The 19,251-nt window shown below is 39.3% G+C and overlaps 2 protein-coding genes across 3 annotated transcripts; both read left to right on the forward strand.

The window, feature by feature from the left end:
* The first annotated feature begins 609 nt into the window (after positions 1–609).
* On the forward strand, positions 610–7,050 carry alpi.1 (alkaline phosphatase, intestinal, tandem duplicate 1). 2 transcript variants are annotated; one of them, XM_066709233.1, is made up of 11 exons: positions 610–737; positions 1,920–2,036; positions 2,595–2,710; positions 2,882–3,056; positions 3,587–3,759; positions 4,126–4,260; positions 4,832–4,907; positions 5,227–5,361; positions 5,537–5,728; positions 5,887–6,003; positions 6,217–7,050. In XM_066709233.1, the coding sequence occupies exons 1-11, from the start codon at positions 662–664 to the stop codon at positions 6,477–6,479; spliced, it is 1,575 nt and encodes a 524-aa protein (XP_066565330.1). In that variant the 5' UTR covers positions 610–661; the 3' UTR covers positions 6,480–7,050. The 2 variants fall into 2 exon arrangements, with proteins under 2 accessions (XP_066565330.1, XP_066565329.1); XM_066709232.1 differs by having other exon boundaries at positions 616–737; positions 1,917–2,036.
* A 1,471-nt stretch (positions 7,051–8,521) lies between these two features.
* On the forward strand, positions 8,522–15,877 carry LOC136753268 (intestinal-type alkaline phosphatase). Its single transcript, XM_066709234.1, has 11 exons — positions 8,522–8,651; positions 9,109–9,225; positions 10,251–10,366; positions 10,997–11,171; positions 11,266–11,438; positions 11,776–11,901; positions 12,556–12,625; positions 13,404–13,538; positions 14,004–14,195; positions 14,491–14,607; positions 15,348–15,877. The coding sequence occupies exons 1-11, from the start codon at positions 8,573–8,575 to the stop codon at positions 15,629–15,631; spliced, it is 1,584 nt and encodes a 527-aa protein (XP_066565331.1). The 5' UTR covers positions 8,522–8,572; the 3' UTR covers positions 15,632–15,877.
* The last annotated feature ends 3,374 nt before the right edge of the window (positions 15,878–19,251 follow it).

Raw genomic sequence — 19,251 nt, forward strand, 5'->3', positions numbered from 1 at the left:
TTCAGTTTCCTTTTTCAGAAGATTTGGTTTACCCAGGGATTCACCTCACATGACTAGTGGTCCTCTGCAGATACCATACATGAAATGGCAATGTAGTCATTTATAAAATGGGGAGATTTAAAATCACATTTAAAAATGACTACTGGCTGCCATTTTTTTTAATAATCTTAACTCATTGGCAGTGAACCTGACATCTAGTTCATTCCTGAATCCTAACCAGTTCTTGATCATGAATTTGTGTGCCTTGTCATACAAGCCACTAGTTACGATGACCCTGAAGTCCAAAACGCAGCAAGAAAATAAAAATATGAAATCACTAAGATGATCACGAAAAGTCCAGTTTGAAATGTTTTGACCATGCTCAGGACTGTAACACTGAAATGGAAACACGACCAAACAAAAACTAAATAAGGAAACTGCTGCCGTATTTTATTTTTGTATATATATACAGAAGGGGCAGCGGGGGGAGCTCCAAAGAAATGATCTTTGTTTTGAAGAGGTGTTTCAGACTGGGCTCTTCTCCTCTGTGATGCCAGCTTCCCCTTTCCTCAGTGACCTATGAATGCTGCCAAGAGATCTCCAGCAGCCCGCCCTGGCTTTAAAAGGCCAGTGCTGCTACTCTGTGCACTTTTTGGGTTGGTGCTCTTGGAGGTCCCACACAATGGAGCAAAGCTGGACTCTGAGACTGATTTCAACTCTTCTCCTGTTCATCCCTCACTCCATAGGTGTGCCTTCAGGTGAGAGAATATTTATTATTATTCATAGTAAAAGTAGTATTAGTAGTAGTACTATTATGAACTTATTGTATGTATTTGTTCCTCCACTTATCAATACATTTCAAATGTACTCAGATTTTTATGTTGAGTAGTTCAAGTAATCTAAGCCACTGGTTGAGCCACCTTTTTATTGCTTATAATCAATTGTTGACTGTTTTATTGTATGAAGATTTTGATTAATGTATTATGTGTTGGAAAAAAAAAAAGTTCAAGGTTTGCAAGACCTTTTTGTAATGCTCAAGACTCATTGTTCTTGTTTTTAGAACATAAGTCCATAAGAACAAGTACAGTCAGAGCAAGACATTCTGCTCTTCTTGTGAAATAGTCGTAAATAAATGCCAGAATCCGACCCAAGCGTTTCTTCAAGGATCCCAGTTAATCTGTTTTAACCACATGGCTAGGGCAGTTTTTTACAGGATATCCATTGCTCTGTGTAATCTGAAGTAGCTAATTATTTTAGTCCGAAATGTTTTTGCTCATGCTAACAGTGTGCTTTTCATTAAAAAAAGAAAAGAAAGCAGAATGTGGACTTCCAAGAAATAAAATCATCAAATTGAAACAGTATTGTGGAAAAGGGGTTGGAGTATTTAGTGTTCCTGTATATGATTTTATTTCAATTTTACTCTTTGTTACTTAAGCTTATTGAACACTGGATGTTGTTCATCACTATAATTTTTTTAACTCTCTTTTCTTTTGTTCGTTCCTTGCTTTCGCAATCTATTTAATCCACCTTTCATTTGTTTAATGAATGTATGTTGTCTAAACAACGTTAAAAGTAAAACAAAATATATTTTTTAAACTTTATATATATATATGTGTGTATATATGTGTATATATATTAACTGTAATACACCCATAAGAGAAGAGTTCTGAAACCCAGTGCTTGGATTCATGCTAGATCCCTGCCCCATCCAACTTTATTTAGTCAAACTCACTTAATACCAAACAAATAAGATGGACAAATGTTTCCCTCTCGTTGTAACCTTCCTTATGTTCATATGCTCCTATGTAATTAAAAATTAATTTAGTTGGAATGAAACCCAAAAGAGACAGGAGTTCACCAGCAGCAGTGTAGAAGTCCCCCACATTAGTCAGGGAACAAGAGAATGACAACCCCTCTCCATTTCCTCCTCTGAATAGCAGAGCAGGAGCAGGACCCTGCCTACTGGAACGCCCAGGCCAGGATGTCTCTTCAGGCTGCGCTAAAGCTGCAACCTCGGCACCATCGCGCCAAGAACCTCGTGCTCTTCCTGGGAGATGGTAAGAGCACACAGCCCACACCTAAGGAATCCGTACAATTCCAGTGTTCAAAAGCAGGGTTGGTTTGCTTACTTTTTGGCAGCACCACACATGCTGCACAGCGTTTCCTTTTTCTCTTTCCCCTTTCAGCCGTTACAGATGTAAGTTAAACAAACACCTGGTAGAGAAACAACACATTTTCCAAGAAGTAAGACCTACAGACACTGAATGGGCCCTGCAGGCCACCAGAATAGCCTTGAACAAAGAAAAGTGTCTGTAGTTTGCTTGTGTTGTCTTCTTGTAAGATAACTTCTTTATGAAACATCAAGATCTGCCTTGTTTTCACCTATTGAAGTATTGTTTCACTTTATCTTGACAATGCATTCAACCACTGTGTACAGGCCTGCTGGTATCACCAGAGAGAATCACAGGCCTGATGAGTCCTTCAATCCAGCACTCCCCTCCTACAGTTTGTGTAGATTACATTCTTATGCTATAGATTGATTTGTTGTAGATGTTTCTCTGTTTTGTTTCATTTTATCGGTCACCCTTACATCTGCACTGCTTTGGCTTTCACAGGAATGGGAGTGAGCACGGTGACAGCCACGCGCATCCTGAGGGGCCAGATGGAGGGGAACCCTGGTGAGGAGACAGTGTTGGCCATGGACACCTTCCCACACCTTGCCCTTTCCAAGGTCAGCTCATACAGAGCCACGAAGGATGCTTTTATTTACTACCAGGACATATAGTCAGAATAGTCAGTACAGAGGTCGTTACGGAGATGTAACCCTTCTGTGAAATCAGTAGTGTCTGAACCTCCTGCATCAAGAGACCTGGTCACTCTCTCACTTTCTCACTCTCTCCAGACATACAGTGTGGATAAGCAGGTGGCGGACAGCGCGAGCACGGGCACGGCCTACCACTGCGGTGTGAAGGCCAATTCCAAGACAGTGGGCCTGAGTGCCTCCGCGGTGGCCTCCCAGTGCAACAGCACCACAGGGAACGAGGTGTTCTCTGTGCTGCACCGCGCCAAGGCACAGGGTAGGGCATGTAACCTCCTCACTGCACGCTCCAGCCATCTCACCATCGCCAAACAGCCACCCAGCCACCCAGCAGCTTATTTTGTTGATTAATCTTTTCTTTGTCAAGCAGTCAGGCTTCTGAGGAACTTGCTTTGCTCTGTTGACAAGATGATGGAGACCCATGCTTTGGATGTGGATCAATTTTTTTAGTTATATCTTTTTATATCATCTTAAGGCTGTTAACACATGAATGATATGAATGTTTTTTGTTTTTTTATGATTATTTCCTTATTTTCTATCCAAGCTCTGGTTAGGCTGACAGTTTCCATATGGATGTGATGCATTTTCATGAATGCTGTGATAAGCTGAGGTTATAAACTGTTTCTGAAAATAAGCCTTCATTGTGCAAGAGCTTCAGTTTTGCTGATCACAGTACAGCCCCTGCATGCCACAGGACCTCTCAGCATTTCTTCCTATCAAGGAGGCCTGATAAGAGAGCAACGGCTGTGTGTGTGGGAGTCCTCAGTTGTTTTTCTCTTCGTGTTTCAGGGAAGTCAGTGGGCATTGTGACCACCACCCGGGTCCAGCACGCCTCCCCTGCAGCCTCCTATGCCCACTGTGTGAGCCGCAGCTGGTACAGCGATGCAGACCTACCCCCCAGCGCTAGAAGAGAGGGATGCAAAGACATTGCCACACAGCTCATTTACAACACAGACATTAATGTAAGACCTCTTAATGGCAGACAGAGACAGAGAAGGCACTACGGAAAAGTTCATCCATGAGCTTTGAGAAATTCACAAAGATATAATTTGAAATTGCCTTGTTAAGTTAAACTGATTTAGAAATCTGCTCCTAATTCGAAATTCATTATGGAGAAAAACAACAATCAGTAACACACCTTCAATTTGTTATATTAATTTAATCTGAATAACTGTCTTCTTTGTAATGTGTACTTTACTATTCCCATATTGGATTGCATTTTCTAATTAGTACAGCATTCAGTATGCATTCTATCTCCATTTCCTCTCTGAATCTGATGACGGGCAGCTGGTTGCCAAGACACACAGCCTGTTGTTAATGCCCTGCAGGTCATCCTAGGTGGGGGGCGCATGTACATGACTCCGAAGGGGACACCCGACCCAGAATACCCCACATCAACTTCCCGCCGCGGCCAGCGCAAGGACAGACAGAACCTCATTAAGCTGTGGCTGGAGGCCCGAGAGGTAATCGCCCTCCATGCTGCATGTAAAAAGTCCAAATTTCACTTAAATAACAAATTAAATGTAGGTGAAAGAAAGCATGGGTTAGGGTAAGTGATCACTGAGCGCCAGAGTTAAGAAGCTATATCAGTTGCAATGGTGCCACTTAGAACTCCATTATGGAAATTCTTGGAATGACCTTTGCCTCTACAGAGTAGCCTACACACACAATATGCTGCTGCAAAGCTTGATAACGTCAGAAAACAAGCATTGCACCAAATTGCATGTAGACTCTACAATGCCTGCAGGAAAACAGCAGGGTTAGGAGGTTCAGAAAGAGATAAGGGAACACTGGAAATACATTACAAAACCCGTTTACTGATGTAATCATTTTGTTAGTTATTTTGATCAGGCAATAGTAACCTTCCAATAACTTATATGAAAACAGAATGAAAGAAGTCAGGAGTATGTTCCACCTTTTTAATGTAGTTGGAAACACTTTTTCCTATACCAGCATGGACATATTTTAAATTACTGAAAATGTCTATAGTCTTATGTTGTTTTGTTTTTGTATTTTGTGTTGGTTTTATTTCAGTCCAAGAATGCAAAATATGTATGGCATAAAGAACAGTTTGATGCTGTGGATGTTGAGTCAACCAACTATCTTATGGGTAAAATACTTTTTTCACTATAGAAATAAAGAAAGAAAGAAACATTTTAATACCACCCGAATTTAACAAAGAACATACACTATGAAGATAATTTGTAAAATGAGATTAATATAGACAGTAAGAAATTACTTCATTACCTAATTATTATTTAAAACTAATTATTTCTGTAAAGCCTGTTATTCATGGAAGTGGAAAAAGAAAGAACTAACAAACTAACAATTCTCACTTGATAACATGCTGTTCCCTGTAAATATTTTATCTGTTGAGCTCCTTAAACACAATGCACAAGCAGCTTAAACCACAAGCATTTTGATTGCAGGTCTCTTTGAGGCCAAGGATATGAGGTATGAGCTGGATCGCAACACCACTCGAGATCCCTCCATCGTGGAGATGACTGAGAAGGCCATTCAGATCCTCAGCAAGAACCCCAAAGGATTTTTCCTCTTTGTGGAAGATAAGTGATTGTGATGGGTTTTTGTTTTTGGTGTCGAACAAGCCGCCAGTGCAGATGCAATACAAGTGTCTTCAATTTCACATTTCTGTTTAGCACCCAGATGCATGTCAATCCTCAACAGATAACACATCTGTCAGAGTGTCTTATCGGTTTCTATGATATTGCGCTAATTTAAGGGGGAGAATTGACCATGGGCACCATGACGGTGTTGCTAAACTAGCACTGACAGAGGCGGTGATGTTTGACCGGGCAATCCAGCGCGCCTCCGAACTGACCAGCGACTCCGACACTCTGACTGTGGTCACCGCTGACCACTCCCATGTCTTCACCTTGGGAGGAAATACCCCACGAGGGAACCCAATCTTTGGTACAGTTTCTTTCAACAACAAAACAACCACGTTTGCATTCCACTGTGAATACTGCAAGTTGATTGCTAAGACTTAAACAGTCACTTAATGATTTGTGTATCTTTTGCTTATAGCCTTGGAAATATGAAGTAACCTGACTGTTCTGGAATTTCCTCAGGTCTCGCCCCAAAGATTGCTGATGACGACATGCCATATACCAGTATCCTGTACGCGAATGGACCTGGATATCTGCTCCAGAATGGAACGAGAGCAAATATTACATTTGTTGATTACAGTAAGTTTTAACCCAGGTGCATACCATCTACAGTTCTGCTAATAATGCTAACCACATCTGTACAGTGACAGAAGATTTACAAATAGCAAGCATGGACAGGGGACAAATAATGTGTATGTGTCCTTCTCCTGCATGTCTATGTGTGACATTCTGTTCATCATCTGCCTTCATCTCACGACACTGCCTTTCCTTTTCCTCCGCCTGTGTCCTCAGTGGACGACGAGTATATGCAGCAGGCTGCCGTGCCCTTGAACACAGAGACTCATGGTGGGGAAGATGTGGCTATCTACGCCAGAGGCCCCATGGCCCATCTGTTCCATGGTGTGAAGGAGCAGAATTACATAGCCCACGTCTTGGCCTACGCAGCCTGTCTGGAGCCCTACACAGACTGCCCTCCAGAGGCCGGCGCAGCCCCTCACTGTCACGCCAGCGTCTTCCTCATGCTGCCCACTCTGCTGCTGGCTCTCAGGACATGAGGCTTCTCTTTCTTTGTAGGATCCTCTTCTTTCACCATTGTCCTTCAGCAGAAATCAGGGCAAGCATCCTGTGAGATAGCTGAAGATGTCTTCTTCCTCAGGAAATCTACTGATATATTATAATATAAATATATTTTAATGTGTCTTATAACTGAAGTGTGAAATTATATTTGAACTTTACTGATTTTCTGATGAATACTGTTACCTATGAAAGAGGTTCAAGCCCTTCTCTGTGCTGAGAGCCTGCACTGACTCCTCCACAAGGATTCCAGCTCTTATTATCAGGGATATGTCATTACTTTCTGAAACTGTTCTATTTCTCAGTGTCCGTTATCTCAGTCTGAAATCTGATGAAAGATGTATTTTGCTGAACAGTTTAAAATAGACAAGTTTTGAAATACAGCCCACTTCCTAATTAAACATGTTGGATAGCTGCTTTTGAATCTAATATGTGGACGTTTAAGATTTTTTACAGATTTCTTACTTTATTTAAATCAATTTCCCAGAGCATACAGTTCTGGGTGTTTTTGGTATTTAAGGTTTTATATATATATATATATATATATATATATATATATATATATATATATATATATATATATATATATATATATATATATATATATATTTCTCTCATATCAAATGCTCAGTGTTTCACATAGAAATACTCCGAAAAGAAAAAGAAATATACACTTGCTCTTTAGTGCATAACAAACACTTTGTACACTGTAGGAATATGAAAACATTTCCTATTACACGTGGGCCACTTCCTTTTTACAGTAAATGTTGTTGTTGGTTTTATATCACATTAAGCATGTTTAACTATGTTCTATATTTTTAAATTCTGCAATACAGTAATTACCCTTATATTATATCTCTTCTGAAAGACTGGTGTGGGATTTAATATTTTTTTGCATTTAATTCAAGACACCTTTAATATATAATTAACAACGCCACTCATTTAACTCCACTGATAATAGAAGTGCATTGTTTTATTGTAATTATTTTCACATGGACTCACTCAGGGCATTTCTCATGATGGATTTTATAGGCTTATTTGTTTTTTGTTTTATTTACCCATTCCTTAAAATGATACTGTGATTTATCTGCAGTTTTAATGTATTCAGAGAATAAAACCCTATTCCAAGGGAACTGCTTGTTACTGAAACTTGAATCCTGTCTGACTTTGTGAAGGGAAATATCAGCGATATGCTTATGTGTAGAAACTAGACATCTATAAATCAAGCTTAGGATAAAAGACAACATGTGAACCTGTTAAACCAATCCTTCTTGAATGCAAACTAAACAAATAATTCTTATCAATAAGCTCAGCTATATGATGTATTTTATTAAAATATTCCTGGCTATAGCTACTGATATATGAAACTGTTATACAAGCATATTCTCAGATGATCGATTGTGGCTTTCTCCCAAGTTTGAATCACAGCAGTAAAACAATTTGATATAAAGTGTGATTTTAGCTTTTCGGGGAATGATTGTTGTAGTGTGGCTGAAGAAGAATTAGATAGAGCAAAGAAATCATATATATTACTTATTGAAATGATTCATGGTCCTGCGCTCATAAGACACAGCAGTGCTATTTGAACATAACATGATTTCTAGAGAGAATCTCCTGTTACCTGACCTGACTTCAACTGAAGTGTTATAAGAGCGTCTGAAGGAAATTATGGCTGGGCAGGAAACCTTGTGTTAACTTACTACATATATTTAAGTGCTGTCAAAACATGGTATTTTTTAAGGAACTTTTGTTTCCCCATTAAGTTTTTAGGTATAGAAACATATCAAAGACTTGTCTGTTTTACAGTATAGCAAGTAAAGTTAATAAAAGCTGCTCGAGAATTCCCGACAGCCATAGAGTTAATCAGGAGCTTATCCCACATTTACAGTTTGCACTTATGCATTTGTGATCTATAAAGGTGGAGTCCTCAAGCTTAGTAATAAACCAAGTAATCAAGTAACCCAACACAAAATAAACCTTTGCCCTTTGTTCTGGTACAAAGCCATAAAAAATTAATTAAAACGGAGGACCCGAGCTCTTACTCCAGTGAGATCTCCTGTGTTGTACACACACCATGGCTGTCCTGCATCCCTGGCTGATTAGTGGGTTACTGATTTGTTTCATTATCAAGTTGTCCTGCTCAATAATCCCTGGTAAGTGTGATATGATTTTTAATGTATTATTATTATTATTATTATTATTATTATTATTATTATTATTATTATTATTACTGTAAGTCATGGTAGTAGTAGCATTAGAGTATGTTTAAAATAAAATAAAATAAAATAATGAAAAATAATTCATAATGACCTCATGTTGTATTGCTTACTTACTTTACTCATCCTCTTCCCTCCAAGAGGAGCATAAGGTCGAAACAAGAAACTTCCATGCTTTTCTGTCTTTGGCCTTCTTGTATTATTGCAGCTACAAATAATTTGTCAGCAGAGTTAATTACATGAACACTTGAACAATGGTGTCATTGCACGCATAGACAATTCTTTTACTCCTGGATGAAAGGATTCAGGATGAAAGCTGTTTTTGGAAGTGGTCTCTTGTGTAGAAATTTCTTGGTAAGTGCCCCTCTTTCTTCTGTCCTGCGTGATTCTACAGAGGAGGAGGAAGACCCGAACTTTTGGATCGTGAAAGCAAAGGAGTCTCTGAAGGAAGCTCTGGAGCTGCAGCCCAATGTGCACCGTGCCAAGAATATCATCCTCTTCTTGGGCGATGGTGAGTAAGAGTTGGAATCAGGAGCTCAGGAGGCTGGGATACTGGAAGCAACTCTACAAGTCAGTTCCACACAGCCTAGTTTACCTAGCTACCAGAAAGGCTTGCATCTGTAAATAATGCACTTTGTTTACTGAATAAAGTTAATACAGCAACAATAACCAGAATTAATAACCACTACCAGATTAGAGAACATTCAGTCTGTTTGATGCTTATATATGGGCTCAAAGTAACAAATTCAAAATAAAAAATATTGTAAATGATTTTGAGATCAAAAATAAAACAATTGAAAGCAAAATGTATAGAATTGTAAACAAAAATAATTATATCAAAAGCACACAAAACACCTGAAAGCAAATAATGTTAAAGCGAACGCACTGGGTTGCTGCCATTCTATACATTTTGCTTTTGATTGTTTTATTTTTAATCTCAACATCATTTCTTTCTGAACTTAATTTTTCTCTTCTACAATATTTTTTATTTTGAATTTGTTACTTATGATGCTAATTTGAGCGCATACTTATCAGTCTGTCATCACCAACAGAAAACTCAGATAATGGTTCCTAAGTGAAAGGATTGCTTATGGAAGTTGTAAATGGAGTTCAGATAATGAACTGCTCACAAGAACTATCCCTACTTGTTGGATAGATGATCACTGATCACAGCCTTTTTGGGTAGGCTTTTCTTTACAGCCTTATATTGCAGAATGCAATATCTACCCAGAACTTTTACCTTGTTATTTAAAGAAAGTAAGAACTGAAAAATGTCACATGATGCAGGTTAATAACACTAGTATGTACATGAATTGGTCTTCAATAAAGCAATGTTTGGTACTGGTGATGGGGAACACTTTGCGCATCATGGGTAGTTGAACTTCATGGTTCATGACAACAAAAGATCTTTTGAGTGCCATGAATGTTTAAAGCTGCAAATGATTAAACAACCTTATGCTGATTGAGTGATTGTTGTGACTCTTTCAAAGGCTTTACAGTAATGTACAGTCCAGCGTGTGTTTGGTTTGTGTCCAGGAATGGGTGTTTCCACGGTGACAGCAGCCCGGATCCTAAAAGGACAGGAGAAGGGAAGGACAGGCGAGGAGAGCGTCTTGAACACGGACACCTTCCCTTACTTGGCTCTGTCCAAGGTCAGAGCATAGCCCTGCTGTCACAGCACTGATCCGCACCACGTACAGTATGCTTCCTTCTGCAAATGATGTTCTGTCTAAACTCCATTCTTACACTAAACCTTAACCTTAAAATAGGCTTATATTTTAAATCAAATACTCTGCAAAGATTATGATGTGGACTCTGACAATAACACGTATCTTTTTTTCCCAGCTTCTTTATATCTAAGGACTGTATCTAAAAATAAAACTTTACAGAGTGAAGTGTTGATCTTTGATGAGACACAGCATCAGTTATGGTCCTAGAGTACGCCCCTGTTTGCTGGCTTGGCTTTCATTTCAGTCTTGCTCCTCTTTGGTTGATTTCAGCTCCTACAAATGTCAGTGTTTTCGAGTAACTTACAACATTTGACGCGGTAACTTTATAGGCAAGTTCAATAGAAAATATGTAGAAATATTCATCTATAAAAAAAAAGAAATGTCTTCTGAATTCAGCTGGAATAAATGCTGGCAGACACCTCAGCACGAGGCTGGAAATTTGACCTCATGCAGACACTTCTGTAGACACGTATTTATTTTTCTCCCTGCTGTCAATGTTTTTATATCTGAGGGTGAAGTGTACAGATGTGTCTGTGTTTCTCTCCACGGCAGACTTACAATGTAGACCGCCAGATGCCTGACAGCGCCGGCACAGGCACTGCCTACTTGTGTGGCGTCAAGGCCAATTATGGCACCATCGGCCTGAGTGCGGCAGCCAGGCGCTACCAGTGCAACACCACTGCCGGCAATGAGGTCACCTCCATCCTCCACCGGGCCAAGCAAGTCGGTATGGACATAGCTTTAGTGAAGGAGATCGTACCTCCTCTCTGCAGTGTTTCTCTTGCGCATGGTGTTACTTGATGGTGTGGGCTGTGTTTCAGGTAAATCAGTGGGCATCGTGACCACAACCCGGGTCCAGCATGCCTCTCCAGCTGCTACCTACGCCCATACCGCCAGCAGAGATTGGTACAGTGACGTTAACCTGCCCAGTGACGCAAAGGCCCAAGGCTGTCAGGACATCGCCCTCCAGCTCATCAGCAACACAGACATTGATGTAAGCTGAGAACACAGCTCAGTGAAATGTGTAACGCAGTAAAATCAAACACATAGGCCCCTCTACTGTTTTCATAAAGCAACTTTCCTGTGCACGTGGCGAAACACAGCCTGAGTTATTAAGGGACCATGAACACTACTGGCAACAGGCCCAGTATCAGGACTGTATGGACCATTCTTGGACTACTGTGTCTCTGTACTGATGCCACTTGTTTGCAAATAATGATTACCATTGTCATTGGGAGAAAGCTACATAAAATAAATCATGGAAAATGAGGTGTTCCTCAGAATGTTTGGGGATGTGGGTATAAAAACACTTTTTTTGTTTCCTGTGGCAGGTTATTCTGGGAGGAGGAAGGCAATACATGATGCCCAACACAACCCGTGATCCTGAGTACCAAACCAGATATGGAAACAGACAGGATGGGAGAAACCTCATTGACGAGTGGCTGAAAAAGAGGAAGGTATTCCCTTTCAGGCCTTGGCAGACAGAGACAGTCCTCAGAGGCAGCTGATTCTCTGGCAGCCTAACTAACGCAAGGTTGACCAGGCTTTTTTAGTTTTAATTCAATTAATCAACAGGTACCTCCACAAATCAGAATGACTTGTGATAAGTGCTGTCTGTCGCTGCACTAGGAGCATTCAAAGACACTAGCCTAGAAGTCTGTGCAAACCCACTCAGAAATGAACAACACCTTCAAATCATACAAATCACTTCCCTCCCAGGTCTACTAGTGGGATCTAATTATTATGCAATATAGTCCTTATTGAACAGTGATGGTAATAACTTGACTGGAATATTGAGTTCTCCCTTCCCTTTGCTCAATTTGATTTGAGTAGATGAAGACCAATAATCATATAGCCTAACAAGAATGCACTACTGCACATTTTATGGAAAGAATGACTGAAATAACAACAAAATAGCATAACATAACTGATTGTCATCTACATCCTCATCTCAGCATCATTCTTTTCACAATTTGCACACTATGAAAACATTTGCTTCTAGCACATTTGACATTTCTGCATTGTGCCATCTTACATTGAAAGCAATTGCAATTGTACGTGGGCTGATATTGCATTTGATTTTGTTTTTGTCTCTTCCGCCATTGCTTCAGAATGCACATTATGTCTGGAACAAAGATCAACTTGATAAAGTGAACGTGAAGAAGGCAGACTACCTAATGGGTAAGTACATCGGCTGCATACATGTACCTGCTATATTGTTGATCTGCGAAGCAATACATATGATATTGATTTCCTATTTTATTATTATTATTTAATATTTTGTGTTTTTTTTACTATACTTTTTTTTTCTGAAATTTGGCATTTCTGATAATTATGCATCACAAGCAAGAATGTTACAGCTTTCACTATACCTGGTGTGACCTGCTTCTGAGAGCAGTGCTCATGCTTTTGTACTCTTGAATCTGCGAGGTGCAATTCCACTACTCCCCAGCAGAGGTCAATATTGCCACACTGTCCTTTCATCCAGCCTTTTCACAATACACTGTATGCACTTTACTTTGCCCTGTTGTTTGTTTCCATTTCTATTATAGCTGTGAATACAAAAGCAGAGGAACAGAGAGTTCATGGCACTGTTATTCTAAAAGCGCTCAAATGCATCAAACCTTCAAGAAAAACAAGTTCACACAGGTTACACAGCAGTATCAAATATCAAACATTAAACTACAGGAAAACGGTATTTAATTATCCTAACAGTGGCCAGAGTTGGAGAGGAAATTGGAGGTTATTTTTTTCAGTTGGTGTGATTTGATAGGTTTAAAAAATAAAACTAAAGTCATTTTAAGAGATTGTTCTCCACAAGTCCACAGAAACAACTTGCATTTGGTGTAGTTCATAGCTATTCTATTTCACTTCATTCACAATAGTGAAATGATTGTAGTAGGTTGTAGTCAGTGTCAATGTCTTGGTGTGTTTGATGTTGTCTTTTTCTGCTTATAAGGTCTCTTTGAGCCACAAGACACCAGGTACGAGCTGGACCGTAATCCCAAGACTGACCCCTCCCTCACTGAGATGACAGAAAAGGCCATCAAAATTCTCAGCAAGAACCCCAAAGGATTTTTCCTCTTTGTGGAAGATAAGTTAACACTGGTATTTAAGCGATGCAGACTAGAGGCCACAGCATCACAGAGAGTAAAACATGAAGTAGAAAGCAACACAGATAAAATAATATGTATATTGTGTATTTAATTTGCAAGGAGTGCTGCTTTTCTCTCACTCTCTTTATGAGTAGTTATTCTGGCTTCCGAAATACCCTTTTTTGTCTTGGAGATTATATTCGGTGATCTGTTGGGGCCTGACAGCAAATGTCAGCTTATGTTCACTGAAAAGAGCCCTTGTTCAAAAAACCACCTGGCACCATAATGAAGTGAATATCATCAATATCAGTTTTAGAAAAGCTACATAAAACAAAAGATCTAATTTCTTGCCTCAGAACCATTTCTCACTGCATTTTGGCTGTAGTAACGGACTGGGCACTGTATCTTCTAAACAGCTGATTCTGACAGTAGATTTATATATTTCTGTGACTTTTGAAATTCAAGGGGGAGAATTGACCATGGACACCATGCCAATAAGGCCAAGTATGCCCTGACTGAAACACTGGAATTCGACAAGGCGATTGAGAGGACAGGGGAGCTGACCAGTACGCTGGACACTCTGACAGTGGCCACTGCTGACCACTCTCACGTCTTCACTCTGGGAGGGAAGGCGCATCGGGGAGACTCTGTCTTTGGTACCCAGAATAATCCGCCTGACCTGTTTTCCACTAAATGTTGCAGACAAGGGCTACTGTTAACCTTGGAGTGCTCCCTCTGGTGGTTACAAAGTAGTATACAGAAGGGGTATACAGGTTATATGAGCTATACAGGTTTTGTAGCAAGGTGACTGAAGACATATGACCCTCACTAAACATGTTGTTGTTGGCCTACAGTGTACTTATCAGCTAATATAAAAGCTTGACCATGACTACTATCTCATCCCGAATACCCTGCTTGCTGATTGCATTTGTTATTCTGTATTTCAAACAGAACTTTCACCTGAAATTGCTGATGACAAGAAACGTTTCACAACCATCTTATACGGAAATGGACCAGGTTTTATACTTCAAAATGGAACCCGTCCTGCTCCCAACGCCAGTGTTATATGTAAGAACTTAGTATATTATTTGAATACTTTGGGTTTAAGTAATTATACTTTTAAATTAAGCACAAAAATATGATTTATATTCAGATTAACTATTGATCTAATTTAATTCCACTTAGAATCAAACACTTTTTTGAACTGTTCTTTCAGGTGCTCAGGGCTAAGTCATTTAGTAGTAATTAAAGCACTAGAAAACTTGGTTTCCATTAGCGATTGTAATGTTGTTGCATGTGGGGCTATTCTTAATATATCTACTTTTAATATATCCACATGCATTTGAATGTTTAAATAATCCTGTCCTAACAGCAACTACAACTAACTGTGCATGTCCATTTATGTGTACTACATACTACATTGCTGTACATGGTTTATTAAAATAAAAAAACAGGATGTACTACATTGCAACAATTTTCTAATTTCTGCTGTAGTACATCCTGTTTTTATAGGTGTATTACAGCACCACCTTGTGGCAATTATTACTTTTTACATTTGATCTTCTATGGCACTTCTGCACGGACACATAATTTGCATTGCACCATTAAGAAATGATGACGTGATTTCCTAGTTCGTCCTTTTTAAACAATGACCTTGTTTGCCTGATTAAGAAGATAAAGGAGATTATGAAACAAAGGCAACTCCTGCACACATCTGGTTCTCGGCAGCACATTGATCCCAGAACGTCATTAGCAACCCACTGAATCAGAATCAACATTTGTCTTTCTTTCTTTCCTTCTCTGTTCAGCTACTAAAGAGTACATGCAGCAGTCTGCTGTGTTGCTCGATTCGGAGACTCATGGCTCAGAAGATGTGGCCATTTTTGCCAAGGGCCCGATGGCCCACCTGTTCCACGGAGTGCAGGAGCAAAGTTACATCCCTCACGTCATGGCCTATGCTGCTTGCATCGAGCCCTACACTGACTGTATCCTGGATGCTCCAGACTGGGCCAGCGCTCCTCAGGCCAGCCCCCTGACTCTCACCCTTGCCCTGGGTATCCTTCCCATGGTGTCTGCCCTCTTCACTGCCTGAAACAAGACATGCTACTCCCTGTAGGTTTCCCAAGTTTGTGCTGTGTTATTATTGCATTAAGGAAACAGTAATATCTGCCATTTATATCCTGTAATATTGAAAAGAAAGATGCTTAAAGATAAATATTTGTTCCCAAAACGTATATATATATATATTTAAATTACTCTTATAAACATACCACCTTAAAACTGAAATATGAACAATAATCTTTTGTTTTTCCCCAATAAAAACTGTATATTATTGTGACTGCTTAATTGAAGTTGATGTTATAAATATATACAGACTAAAGGATAAACCAATATAAAGTGTCTCAGTAAGGTGTTGGGGCACCACGAGCCACCAGAACAGCTTCAATGCTCTTGGCACAGATTCTACGAGTCTCTGGACTCTACTGGAGGCATGAACACCATTCTTCCAAAAGATATTCCCTCATTTGGGGTTTTGATGATGGTGGTGCAAAGCGCTGTCTAACACGTCGGTCCAAAATAGCCATAGCCTGTGATTCACATCATTTTCATACTCATCAAACCATTCAGTGAGCCCTCGTGCCCTGTGGATGGGGTGTCATTGTCATCCTGGAAGAGACTGCTCCCATCAGGATAGAAATGTTCCACCATAGGATAAAGGTGATCACTCAGAGTAACTTTGTAATGATTTGCAGTGACCCTTCCCTCTAAAGGGACAAGTGGATCCAAACCATGCCAGGAAAATGTCCCCCACAGCATAACAGAGCTGCCAGGCCGCCACAACCGTACTATAATAACCCTCTCTGTGTAGTTGTCGACGTACTGTTCTTGCTGACAGAGTCTGATTATGTCCTGCACTGACATTCTCAGTCACCTGGGAAAGAGTTGCTCTTCTGTTTGTCCTTACATATCGCAGTAATGCACGAGCACCATGGTCACCGAATGTGCGCTTTCGACCACATTTTCCAACCCTATTTAGTGATGTCTTTCCCATAGATCTAAATGCAGATGTAACCTTAGTCACTGTTCCTATTGAAACACTAGGCAGTTGAGCGTCTTTGTGACTGAAGCTCCTGCCATTCGTGCCCCAATAATGACCCCTCTTTCAAAGTCACTTAGATCCTTTCCTCTTTTATTATTATTGTTATTTTTATTTCTTGGCAGATTCCCTATCCAGGGCAACTTACAACATAAGTGCAATACAAAGTGCAAGAATACAATTAAGTACAAGGCATGAAACATTACAAATTCTCTTGCCATCTTGATCCAAAATTGAGGTCAGCTGGGCCTGCTCAGCATTTATATACATGCCACAGAGCATGACAGGATGTTAATTGCTAAATTGTATCATGCAGTACACCTGTTTGGAGGCTTCTGCATTCGTAATGTTCTTCGACTCATTTATTCAGGTTTTTCTTTTAATTTGTCACCTGTCTGTATGTGTGTTATGCTGGGATTTGTGGCTGTATCCGATAGGGTTATGGCTGTAGTAATACTGGGTTAACTTAACAGGTTAAGTTACAGATGTTGGCGTTGTCTAGGGTAGGTGTGTGAGGCACACTAGCCCCTACCACCTGCCCACCTGCCCACCCATTTATAAACACAACAGTGAGGAATTGGAGCTTGTCCTGATATGCAGATCTGTGTCATTGTGATATTATTTATTTATTTCATTATTTCTCTCACAGGTTTTTCCACAAAAAAAACATGACACACGAAATTAGAAAATGTAACCATTACACAATTTTATTGTTACAAAATGAGCCCTTTTTTCCCCTTTGCCATAGCAACATTGCCATAGCAACTACACCTTTGAAATGATGTACAGGGAAACAAACCAAGACCGAGAAACAGTTAGATCTCTCTTCTCCCACACCATAGACACTGCAGAGGCCCAAAAAACAAAACAGTGTTACACAAGTACATTATAATTTTTTAAAGGAAAAAACTAAATGTAATGAATACATCTTTCCCTGATACTGACAATATTCTACTGACTGAATTTATGAAACGAAATAATCTTCTAGGTTGCTTTATTTTAAAGGTAATATGGAAAAAAAAAAAGCTAAAAGGTGCACCTTCAGTCAGTCGAGAGAGTTGTTTTCACACTCACTGACAGAGACTGACATTCATTGTGACATGCTGTCCTTGGTAAGTTCAATATTTTAGATTTGTCCTGACCCACTCTGCCTAATACATATTAGATTTTCATTTCCAAGATGCCTCCTCCATAATCCCTTAGATTGAATTGGTGTCTAGCAATTACTGTCTGGCTTACACAGGGCTCTCTTCTATTAGCACACAGACAAGGAGATTGAATTCTCATTTCCTTTACATATTCAGTCACCTCCCACAGAACTGCTCCCCTCATAGCACTATGCCTGTCCCCGCACTTCAGAAAACAGAGTCACATCCACACATCCCTGTCCTGGTACACAATTCATTATTTTAAAAAGCAAATCACGATTTCTCAAATGTGCACTCAGTGTGAGATAACTTAATCTTTTGGAAAACACCCTAAGAATATTAATTCTTGTTTTGTTCAAGTTTAACATTTACATTGTGTGTATTTATATACTGTTCTCCTGGTAATTATGAGAATACGCCATAGTTTCAGTTCTTGAATGCCCGGTTTTACACATCTTTGTACAACAGTCATATATCAGCAGCTTATAAACCATACACATAGCTCTGCATGCATGCATGCTTCAGACGGGATGACCTCAATTAGACTGAGATGCATGTTTTTGTCATCTTAAAAGGTCAGGAACTCCAGAACATTTTTGAACTAATACAAAATTATTGTACAGATTCCTTACTGAATTACTTATTACTTATTATTACTTACTTATATATATATAAAATGTGTTTTATGGTCATGGTCTTTGTCTGGAGTTCTGAAAAAAATGTAGTGCCTGGGGATAAAGTAAAGAGGTTATTGGAGGGTTAATGATACTATAGTACTCAGGTTGTGTCTTCTTTATAGTGATCGCCAGCCATTGTCAAATCTAATAACATTGTCACAGTGCTTTGCCTTGGGCATTGCTGTCTACCCTAATTGTGACTTTTTGAAATCCAAAAAGTATAACAGATCACAAGGAATTATATCATATCTTTAAGTTTCAACTTAGTGTTCTCACTATTTTACTTTAATAATTAGAGCTGAATTGCACTGATACATGGAAAAGTGTGATAACCTTAAACCTCAAATCTGATTTCAGATTACAGATAAAATAAAATAAATAAATAAAATAATAATATTATTATTATTATTATTATTAATAATAATAATAATACATTAGGATTACATTTCAGTTCAGGTAACGGGTTAGGGTTAGATTCCCTGTTAAATTTAGAGACTATAGTATTGGGGCTGCGTTTTTACAGATTGGGATTTTTAACTTAGACATGTATAATGGTTTCAGATTGGGTGTAGCTTCAAGTCTTGCAGTTGATCAGAGAAGGGTTTGGGCAAAATTGCTTATTGTTGTGAGTCAGACTTATTTTGGGGGTAGCTATCATATAGATAACAGGTGCCACTTTCCTAGAATTAAAGAAAACTCCAGAACCCAGTCCAATGCTAAAAGTCCATGTTGTGAAGGAAATACTGAAGAACAAAGTACCATAAGTGTGTTGTTCTTTCAATCCTCAAAT

This window comes from Amia ocellicauda, chromosome 7, assembly GCF_036373705.1.
Source record: "Amia ocellicauda isolate fAmiCal2 chromosome 7, fAmiCal2.hap1, whole genome shotgun sequence".
In the NCBI taxonomy this organism is placed as follows: domain Eukaryota; kingdom Metazoa; phylum Chordata; class Actinopteri; order Amiiformes; family Amiidae; genus Amia; species Amia ocellicauda.

Coding starts and splice junctions, on each gene's coding strand:
- LOC136753268 (XM_066709234.1), top strand. CDS start 8,573: ATGGCTGTCCTGCATCCCTGGCTGATTAGTGGGTTACTGATTTGTTTC. Junction 11,172..11,265: donor CCACCGGGCCAAGCAAGTCG/GTATGGACATAG, acceptor GCTGTGTTTCAG/GTAAATCAGTGGGCATCGTG. Junction 13,539..14,003: donor ATTTTTCCTCTTTGTGGAAG/ATAAGTTAACAC, acceptor TTTGAAATTCAA/GGGGGAGAATTGACCATGGA.
- alpi.1 (XM_066709232.1), top strand. CDS start 662: ATGGAGCAAAGCTGGACTCTGAGACTGATTTCAACTCTTCTCCTGTTC. Junction 3,760..4,125: donor TTTACAACACAGACATTAAT/GTAAGACCTCTT, acceptor AATGCCCTGCAG/GTCATCCTAGGTGGGGGGCG. Junction 6,004..6,216: donor TATTACATTTGTTGATTACA/GTAAGTTTTAAC, acceptor CTGTGTCCTCAG/TGGACGACGAGTATATGCAG.